Source organism: Acomys russatus, chromosome 12 (genome assembly GCF_903995435.1).
Source record: "Acomys russatus chromosome 12, mAcoRus1.1, whole genome shotgun sequence".
NCBI classification, from domain to species: Eukaryota; Metazoa; Chordata; class Mammalia; order Rodentia; family Muridae; genus Acomys; species Acomys russatus.
In genome coordinates, this window is record NC_067148.1 from 12,907,635 (window position 1) to 12,918,640 (window position 11,006).

Here is an 11,006-nt window from a genome sequence, read left to right on the forward strand (position 1 = left end):
AAGACAGTTTGTTATGGTTTGATGGGGGAGGGTGGATAGCTCCCTAAGAGCTAAGCTCTATGGCAGAAGGCTCCTGGATCCTTTTGGTTTTTTTTTTTTTTTTTTTTTTTTTTTCTTTTGTTGTTCAAGGAGAAAGGCCAAAAGCTGAGAGATGCCAGGCTAAGTTACCAACAATGAGAAGGGAAGAAGGTAGCAAACTCTTTTCCATAGAGTTGATAGCGGCTGAAATTCAGAACTTATTAGCTGCAAGGTGTTTGTCAGCTCTCTCTGGGAAGGGTCCACCTATGCCAATTAGCAATAACTAAATTCAAAAGAAGGTTGGGCAGGGCTTCACTTACTGAAGCCTAAATTGGCACAACTGACCCAAGACTTAGAATTTTTTTTTGTTAACTCTTGAATATTACTTGAAATTTTTGTAGATTTTGACTGGAATTGGGATGAAATATTTGTGCAGGGCGGTGGTGGCACACACCGTTAATCTTAACACAATGGAGAAAAAGACAGGTGGATCTCTGTGAGTTCTGAACCAGCCTGGTCTCCACAGGGTGTAACCCTTTGCTGATAAGTTACTTGCAAAAACAGCCTAGGATTTAAACCAACAAAATTTTCCTTAATAGACATGCAAACTGCATGCTTCCCACATCAAAAGGCCTTTGTATGCTGAATTAAAGTGTCACTGCTCTGGTAGCCGGCTTATCCCTCTAAACATGAGCTACTTTCATGGGGGACAGGTGGCGGTCACACCAAATTCAAAAGAACACCGAGGACTTACAGGTGACAAAGTACACATCAGCCTAGTTAGGTCCCAAAAACTCAAAGGCTAAAATTCATATACTTAAAAAGGTAACCTTAATGCCTTCTCCTTTGCTCAGGGCAACCAGCTTGTCTCTAAAACGGGGTACATTTTCTCGGGAGACAGCTAGCAGCCTGGCCTATCCATCAGGAGCCATAGAGCCTAGAGAAGGACATTTGGTTTAAAAGGTGGAAGTGTCCACCCCCTATGGAGAAAAGGAGCAAGACAAAAACACATGCCAGAAATGTAAAAATCCAGGTATAAGATGCCTAGGGTATGCATAAACTCTGAAATGACAATTTATATAAAGTTTAAAAGGTGGAAGTGTCCATCCCTGATGGAGAGAAGGAGTGAGACAAAAACACCTTCAATAAATGTAAAAACCCAGGTACAAGATGCCTAGAGTATGCATAAGTTTAATTAAGGCTTAATGCCTCTTCTTTTGCTTAGGGCAACCGGCTTGTTTCTAAAATGGGATACATTTTCTCGGGAGCGGGCTGGACTATATATCAGATGCCACAGAGCCTCGAGAAGGACATTTAGAACTGTACAATCTTGTTTTGATTTCAATTAATTAATGATTGTATGTTCTTTGGTAATGGTAATATTATACTTCCTTTTTGAAAGAGGTCAAAATAAAACAGACATGGATGAAAAGGAGACTGCTGACTTAAGTCAGTCTATACATACATGAATTCAAACTGCAGAATCAGCCTTGATTGTTCTGTGCATCCTGCACACCTCATGCATTTATATAGTTTTAGAACGGTATAATGCTTGTGAGAAATTATATAATTTCAGAATGAAAGTACCAGACACTGATGCTGGATGAGACCCGACAGGATGCATCCTCCAGCATGCTAATATGCTGGCATCCTGCATTCCTCATGTCCCATCCACAACTGCTTCCGTGGCTGTTGTCATCAGAACAGAACATCTCCCAGGACAGCTTTGAAGAAAGCTCCTGATTCCATTTGATACAGCATTTCAGACTGTCCAACACAGGACTTTTATTAAGCCTGAATTTCTCAACATTTAGAGACTGGACCACAAATGCGACCTCAGCTTGTTTAACCATTTTCCTAGTTTTATTTGGGCCCCTGTATAGGTATTATTCATCCCAAATCAGACCAAAGAAGCCTTAAAAAGAGAACACCGACCCATTTCCTTTAAAAGGGGCTTGGGTCAGGCTTTGGGCTATGGATGTTTATCTTCATTGGGAATTGGTTGTGTTATTATTGGTTTTATTCAGAAGAGAACAAGGTTGGACTCAGGGATTTTTCACTGTGAATATAGAAATATATTGGAATGATAGGACAAAAGGTAGATTATTGAATCTTCAATTTAAGGCCTTAACTGTTACTCACAAGTCTATTTTTAATTCATTGGTATACAGTATTAGATATTGATATAAAGTAAGTTTATTTTTAATTCATTGTACTGTTCAATTTTATCACAAGACTATACATCCTAGGTTTAATAGATAGGTAAGGTAAAATATTTAGATAAGGTCTTTGAAAACTTCAGAGACCTACAGAATATGGCATTTAAGGAAATTTTATTTGTTTTGAGGATTCTTTGAAAATGAGACAGGTTGACTTCTGGCAACACCCAGCCTGCCTCAGAGACGGTAATGAGCATGGAGGAACCTCCTTATGGAGACGCTTCAGATGTGGCAAACAAGCCACTGGGCAAACATGTCCTTGTTTTCTGCCACAGACAGAATCCTGCCTGAAATGGGCAAGCTTGGATGCAGGTAGAGTTGACGGCCAAACTCTGCCAAGAGATGGTAGGCAAGTCCTCAATAATCCCTGCTTCACAAACATACCTGTCAGATATATTGGGTCAGAAGGCTGAAGATGATGCTCCAATGTGTTAGAAAGTTTTTGGTGACTGTTCAGACAGCAAGGTGTCTCTGTCTTTTTGTTTTTTTTTTTCATTTTGCAAGCTGCTAACCTGCATTTCCTATTTACTGAGCTAATTAATTTTATTCCTTCTCAAGTCTCTGATGGAGTTGAAGACAGCGAAACATTAGGAGTAAAACATGAATATAACGACTGTTTTGTGGTTCCTGTGTGTGTGTGTTGTATATTGGTGTAATAATATAAAGGTATAGGCAAAAGGCTTTTTTTTTTATTAAACTAAAAAGGGGACTTGTGGAGGAATGTCTTGAATGGATGTAACAACTGTCAATAAAGTGCTGTTTAGCCAATAAGCTGGGCAGAAGGACAGGAAGTAGAAGGCGGGGCTTCTTGGAGAGAGGGTGGAGCAAGGATAGACAATTGAGGAGAGAAGGTTGATGATGGATGAGGATGAGTCGGGGCAGAGAAATGGCCCAAGGATCATAGTGGCAAGTGCTTGGAAGATATGTATGTTATTAAGTTTAGAGTAATTTATGTTAGTTTAGGAGTAGATTTGTATCAGTTTAGATTCTGCCCGGCATATAGTGCTAACAGCTTTAAAGTACCCTTCAGACTCTGTGTCTTTTATTAGCAATCTTAGGCCGAACCCATACACTATGTCCTGCATGAAGGGCAGGCCCTCAGCTGTTAGCCAAGAAAGGCAGGATCTGAGTACCTGGCCTGTGTGGTAAGAGAAGCTGAAACAGGCACACTAATAGGCCGTGATGACCGCGGTGGTGTACACACAGGGTACTCCGCAGGCCCAGGCCCACTTAGCTGTGCAAGGGCAGGAGTGGAAAGTAGTTTTTCAGGGAAATGGCCCCCAATCTGGCTGTTGTGATGGAAGGAGCAGGGGCTTGCTTCCCAGTGGCGCTAGGCAGCAGAGCCTCTTCCTGGGCAGTTGTTGTGTAGCTGCTGTCTGAGCTGGGCTTTTGTGTTCCAGACATCAGACAAAGCTTACCAAATGAAGAGCAAACCTCGGGGATACTGTCTGATTTTCAACAATAATGATTTCAGTAAGGCGCGGGAGACCGTACCCAAGCTGCACACAATGAAGGACAGAAAAGGAACACACTGCGATGAAGGTACAGTGGAATCCCATGGGCCTTCTTTCCTTTTCTTTCTTTCTTTCTTTCTTTCTTTCTTTCTTTCTATTAGAAGGGAGAGCGCAATGGTTCTACCTAAAGGGTCCTTTATTTTGAGAAAATGGATTCATAGTTCAAGAATATGTACCAAGCATTTTTTTTAATTCATTCTCTCTCACTTTGGTTTTTCAAGACAAGGTTTTTCTGTGTTAGCCCTGCCTGTCCTGGACTCCCTTTGTAGATCAGGCTGGCCTCGAACTCACAGAGATCCACCTGCCTCTGCCTCCCTGAGTGCTGGGATTACAGGCGTGTGCCACTGTGCCTGGCTCATTTATTTCACTTACATTTCTTTGTGGAGGTAAAGAACATTCTTCCATATCAGTTAGCTTTCTGCTTTTTTAAATAATTAGGCTTTTAAATCAAAGTAATATGTTCATCAAGATAAAATGACAACTCCTACTAATAATAGGTTTATAATGGGGAGCATCCATGATCTTTAATGCTTTTTAAGTTTTATTTAATTTTTATGTCTATGTGCCTCTGTGTGCATCTGTGTGTGTGAGAGAGAGAGAGGAGGGGGTGAGAGTGAGGAGGGGGGAGAGCCCTTAGATCCAGAAGAGGACAACAGAACCCTCTATAGCTGGAAGCTGGAACTGGGAACTGAACTCCAGTCTCTTACAAGAGCAGCTCCAGCCAGGCGTGGTGACACACACCTATGATCCAGCACTCGGGAGGCGGAGGCAGGTTGATTTCTGTGAATTCGAGGCCAGCCTGGTCTACAAAAAGAGTTTAGGACAGCCAAAGCTACACAGAGAAACCTGGTCTTGAAAAACCAAAAATGAACCAACCAAACGAACAAACAGAAAGAAAGAAAGAAAGAAAGAAAGAAAGAAAGAAAGAAAGAAAAAAGAGCAAAGAAAATTCAATGTACTGGATTCAGGAAGTCATATTTCTAACCTGAGTTGTTTCTAAAACATAGCAGTCACTATGAATTGCGCTGTGCGGATTATGAGACCTGGGAATCTCCTGATGACGGGGGCAGCCCCTCTCCAAGCACCCTGCTGCAGACTCATCAGGGAACAGATTCAAAGCTTTCTCTCAATGGTTTAGTCAGCAAGTTAGTAAATTCAAAGAAAGGAAATGCAAACAAGAAAAAAAATGCAACAATGTAAATGAAACTAACATATTGCAGAGGGAAAAAAAACTAAAAAGCTGTATTTAGCTGTGTGGTGGTGGCCCATGCCTTTTATCCCACCGTTCAAGAGGCAGAGTCAGGTAGATCTCTGTGAGTTCGAGGTCAGCTTGCTCTTATAGAGTGAGTTCCAGGACACCCAGGGCTACACGGAGAAACCTTGTCCCAAAAAAACCAAAACAAAACAGCTGTATTTAGTATTCTCATAGAGATTAGTAAAAAAGGTTAGTAAAATGGTATGAAAAGACACAGAATAGAAGGAATCATTTAAAAATGAGTATATAGAAACACTGAGCTAGAGAGATGACTCAGTGGGTTAAGAGCACTGTCTGCTCATTCAGAAGATCCGGGTTCAATTCTTTGCACTGACATGGCAGCTCACAACTGTCTGCAACTGCAATTCAAGAGACTCAGTGTCTTCTTCCAGCCTCTGTAGGCACAAGGCATACATGTGATGCACACACATACGTGCAGGAAAAACACCCCCACATGCAAAATGATAATTTTTAAAAATGTAAAATATGTGAGCAACAATAAAAGTATGGAAGGTAAAGTCTCAGAAAGTTGGACCCCCCCCCAAAAAAATGACAATAGAAAACGGGAGCAAAAGGGTTAAAAAACAAAAACAAAGAGGTGAAAACTCATCAAAGATACCTGATCTGTGACCATGAGTCCCATAAAAGAAGACAAGGCAAGGGAAGGAGTGAGGGTGGGGGTAAGTCAAATATGTTATCCAGTCGGGGATCAAAATGTCATTGAATTTCATGATACCGAATCTGGAAGCTAAAAGATGAAAACTCAGAGCAAAGGGGATTTTCGAAAAGAACACTCTGTATCTAGCCAAACTAGCAAAAAGAATGTTGAATGATTATTTATTATTGATTTATTATTTTAATAAATCAACAACTACTCCTTACCCAGCTATATACCCAAATAACCATACAGAGAGACTGGGATAGATTTAATTAGCTTAGAGCACAACACTGAGCAACAATTACTCCATCCTAAATGTCCACGCTAGTACAGCTTCCTCCCACTCAGATTTCCCACGTTATATACTTGCTTTTTACTCACCTCCTGGCTCTGGCTCATTCCTCTTGGCGTTTCCCTGGTCCTCTCCACGTGCATCCCTCCTGTCCTTCCTGCTCTTTCTCCTCCCCTCACTGGCCCAGGATGCCCTACCCTATTCCTTGTATTGCTCAGCATTGGCTCGTTGGCTTTTATTGGCAACACAGAGAACAAACGGCGGCATGTTTACACAAATTTGAGACAGGAGATACTTAGAATAAACATCACAATGCAGTGTCCTATTGAAACCAGAATGTGGTGTAGAGAAATCAGCATTTGAATGAACAAGGGCAAACTCTACACAGTCCACAAGAACATTATGCCAATAAAAGAGTGAGAGCAGAAACGAATCCACAGTGTGCAAGAGCTCAAATGTACCTGTGCATGGTTCTTTCAGCTGGCAGCAATAAACATTAGAAGCCTATAGGGCCCAGCTGGTAATACAGAAGGCCTCACTCAGGTTCTAATGCTTTTTGTTTGTTTGGTTGGTTGGTTTTGGGTTTGGTTTTTGGTTTTTTGAGACGGGGTTTCTCTGTGCAGCCTTGGCTAATCTGGACTTGATTTGTAGACCAGGCTGGCCTTGAACTCATAGAGATCCACTTGCTTCTGCCTCCCCAAGTGCTAGGATTACAGGTATGTGCCGCCACCAGCCTGGCCGGGTTCTAATTCTTGCCTGCAGGGTTTTTTATCCATCTCTGGGCTGGGTTCTAGGAACTATTGTAATACATGGTTTTCCTATCTTACTTTTCAGAGGCTTTGACTGAGACCTTTAAGGAGCTTCATTTTGAGATAAAGTCTTACAGAGACCACACAGCGAATGAAATCCGTGAGGTTCTAAGATCCTACCAAAGTCTGGACCATACGAACAAAGACTGCTTCGTCTGCTGTATCCTCTCCCATGGAGACAAGGGCATCATCTACGGCACTGATGGGAAGGAAGCCTCCATCCACGAGCTGACATCGTATTTCACTGGTTTAAAGTGCCCTTCCCTAGCTGGAAAACCCAAAATCTTTTTTATTCAGGCTTGTCAAGGGGATAGCTACCAGAAAGCTGTGCCCATTGAAACAGACTCGCAACAGGATGACGATTATTTTGAAATGGACTCGTCTCTCAGGAATTATATTCCAAATGAGGCCGACTTTCTGCTGGGGATGGCTACCGTGAAAAACTGTGTTTCCTACCGAGATCCCATGCATGGAACCTGGTATATCCAGTCACTTTGCCAGAGCCTAAGGAAAAGATGTCCTCAGTAAGTTTTGCCTATGGGGTCCTTCTCAGTGGCATTCGGCCTTACTCAGTGCTGTAATCACAGCCCACTAGAAGTGCTTTATGGCTCAGATGAGAAGGACCCACTGTGGTGTTTTACCTCTGAGTTCTAGCTGAAGCTCACACAGCTGTATTTCCCAAGTCAGTTGCAAAGTGGGAGAGATAACACTAACGTATTTACTGAGGCGTTTCCTTTATTCAGTAACCAGGGCAGCACAGAGCTGAAAGGATGCTAATATTATACAGTCCAGCTCTCTGCCTTTGGGTAGTAACATGACCGAGGCAACGCAGCTCCTCTGGGGAGTCTTCCAAGATGGAAGAAACCTGCTTTGTTTTAACATTTCACCTTTGTCAGAAGTCATATCCTAGGGCTGGCAAGATGGCTTAGTGGGTAAATGCACTTTCTGCCAAGTCTTGAGTTAGATCCCTAAGACCTATATGGCAGAGAGAACCAACTCCTCCAAGCTGTTCTATGACCACTACATGTGTATGGTGTGCATATGCATGCACGCGCGCACACACACACACACACACACACACACACACACACCCGTACGCCCACACCCTTGTGAACACATGCACGTGCGCACACTCCCGCAGACACACGTGCATAATCACATGGGCACACACGTGTGTTCACAGGCGCACACACTTGTGTGCGTACACAGGCACGTGTGGACACACACATACATACAAATAAGTCATTGTAACTTTTAAAAATTAGGAAAGAAGTCCTATAGTTAGCTATCTACCCTGACTCTTCTTAGCAAACTGTAGAAGCCCTGAAGGGTAGGAGGCCCAGCATCCTACGGGCCATCTTCAGTTAAACCAGGGCTCGAGATTCCAGGTTCCCACGCGCACACCCAGCTGAACAGTGGCGCGTGTCTACAGGACCCTTTTAGATCCGTTGCTCTGAGTCTATGAGGAGTCAGGATGTCTCATGGCATGTGGAGAGTAGACCTGAAGAACATTGGTGTGGTGGCTTCATTTTGTTACCAGGATCTGTGTCTGCGGCACAGATGAAGGAGTTGCCAACGAGATTACTCAAGACAGTTGGTGACAAAGGCGGGAGGTGGATGCGGGAACCATTTGACTTTTACTTGCAGAGGGTATTGGCCGATGTTGAGGCATCTGTCAGGTCCAAGTGGCAATACATGGGACACAGTGAGGAACACACAAAAGGGGGCGTGTGTGTGTGTGTGTGTGTGTGTGTGTAAGAAAATCAAATCTGATAGGGAGACCCTGAGCAAACAATAGGTAATTCACTCAGTGTGCTCTGAGAAAACCGGAGTTGCTGGGACAGCTGTGGGAGGTCTCCATTCGGTGACTTCCAAGGCCTGCCGCTCTGAGAGACGGAGCTAGAGCACCTTTCTTGGGCGCAGCTGGCGAGCCGGTGGGCACTGTGCTACCCTGATGGACACTTCACGCTGCTTTGTTTTACAGAGGCCACGATATTCTCAGCATCCTGATTGGCGTGAACTATGACGTGAGCACTAAAGATGACAAGAGAAACATGGGAAAGCAGATGCCGCAGCCCACCTTCACACTGCGGAAGAAGCTCTTTTTCCCACCCAACTGATGCGTAGGCCCAGGGCTGACAGCCGTGTACCTTTGGTGGGGGGAGGTGATTTTTAATTTATTTTTTAAAAGGATTTTTGTGTTTTTTTTTTTTAATTTATAGTTATATCATTTCCTCCTTCCCTTTCCTCCCTTCAAACTCTGTCACGTACCCCTCTTTGCTCTCTTTCAAATTCATGACCTCTTTTTATTATTATTATTATTAATGTTACGTGCAGGCGTGTGCCTGTTCAGTCTGTATACTGTTACTTGGATGTATGTTTTTACGGCTGGCCATTTGATACTGACTGACTAACTGGTGTGCTTTTCCATCTCTCCCCTTCTCAACACTCCTTAGTTATCTGTACTTCTTTGGATAAGCTTTAGGTGTGTTTTCATTTCTTTTAAATTCCCCTTTAATTCCAAGCAAAATCTCTGGCAGTTCTAAGTAAGGTAGGGAACACTGGAGCAAAGCAAGGCGGTGGTCTAGCTCTGCTGCCTTCCACTCACTAGCGCAATGTTTTTTTGACAGAGCATTCAATTTCTGTAAACATTAGGCTCCATGTCTGTAAGGTGGGAGCGCAAAAATTCTTTAATCAATGAAGCGCTTAATGAGGCATGGTATGTGCTAAATGCTCATGTCCTATCTCAAATGCACATTTGCCATTCTTTTTTTTTTTTTTTTAAGACAAGATTCCTCTGTGTAGCCCTGGCTGTACTGGAACACACTCTGTAGACCAGGCTGGCCTCGAACTCAGAGATCACCTGTCTTTGCCTTCTGAGTGCTGGGATAAAGACGTGTGAAAATGGGCACATAGGAACTCAACTACTGTGACAGCACACGAGTCCTTCCAGGCTCCAGCCAGCCAGAATGCCAGCATGGAGTGGGGAGGTGAGGTCACGGACCTCTTAGCATCTGACAGCTGCTGGGAGGGGGTTGGGTCAGTCTTGTTTCGTTTTGTTTTTAAATGGTGTGACCCCTGGGAAGGCCTGAGTTCGAGGCCAGCCTGGTCTACAAAGCGAATCCAGGACAGCCAAGGCTACACAAAGAGACTTTGTCTTGAAAAACAAAAAAACAACAAATGAGACAACAACAAATACCACCAAAACCCCCCCAAAAAATCCCGGAAGTTGCCTGAGTAGGAGGTTAGACTGGAGAGTGAACCAGGGACAAGTTGGCAGAGGTGAGCAGTCATTGTATGACATTCTCAGAGTTAATAAAATATTATTAAAATAGGTTTTTCTGTGCAGTATGTAATTGCTCCAGGTTAATTTTCATTAGTTTGTGGACACTAGTTCATAATGTATCTCCAGGGTAATTTCATGACCAACTGAAAGCCCTTCAGAGAAAGAGCTGTTGGGAAACGCACGTGATGATAAAAAGAAAGGGGCTCCCTTCGGTTTTGGAGGGAGTAACTGTAAAAACACTTATGTGGCTAAGTTTACTTAGTGCAGTTAAGAACTGACTTGAGGGCCTGGAGAGATGGCTGAGAGGTTAAGAACACTGTCTGCTCTTCCAGAGGACCCGGGTTCAATTCCCAGCAACCACATGGCCGCTCACAACTGTCTGTAACTCCAGTTCCAGGGCATCCAACATCCTCACAAAGATATACATGCAGGCAAAATACCGTGGCATATAAAATAAAAAGAATTAAACTTAACCAGGATGAGGAGGCGGCTCAGCCATTAATGTACTTGCCAAACGCATGTGAGGACCGGAACACTGATCCCTAGAACTGACGTAAATGCCGATGGGCATGCTGGTCCTCCTATGACTCCAACATGTGGAGGGGGAGATGAGATCCCCGGAGCAAGCTGTGTAGCCAAACTTGCAGCATCAGCTGCCTCCATGCCTTCCATGAAGGGGGACTGGAGGAAGACCACACGCACGCACGCACGCACGCACACACACACACACACACACACACACACGCTCGAGAAAGCATGCGTTCCCTCACACATGCGGTTTATGCACATGTAAACATGCATGCAAGCACCCTCCAAGTGTATACACATGAAAGTTAAACTTGTCAGTTTTCACACTGCTATTATATCTTCAATAAACGTATGTAATGTTTTTTTTTTTTTTAAGTCAAAATGAGGGCTAGTGATATGGCTTATTGGGCCAGGGGGCTTGCTGCCA

The 11,006-nt window shown here is 43.5% G+C and overlaps 1 protein-coding gene across 1 annotated transcript in view; it reads left to right on the forward strand.

Annotated features, from left to right (window-relative positions):
* Positions 1-9,542, forward strand: part of Casp8 (caspase 8) — a 40,079-nt gene extending 30,537 nt beyond the window's left edge. The window contains exons 8-10 of the mRNA XM_051153862.1: positions 3,638-3,779; positions 6,791-7,289; positions 8,750-9,542. Of these exons, the coding sequence (XP_051009819.1) occupies positions 3,638-3,779; positions 6,791-7,289; positions 8,750-8,885 (777 nt within the window). The 3' untranslated portion in view covers positions 8,886-9,542. The remainder of the gene's footprint in view (positions 1-3,637; positions 3,780-6,790; positions 7,290-8,749) is intronic.
* Positions 9,543-11,006: the final 1,464 nt, after the last annotated feature.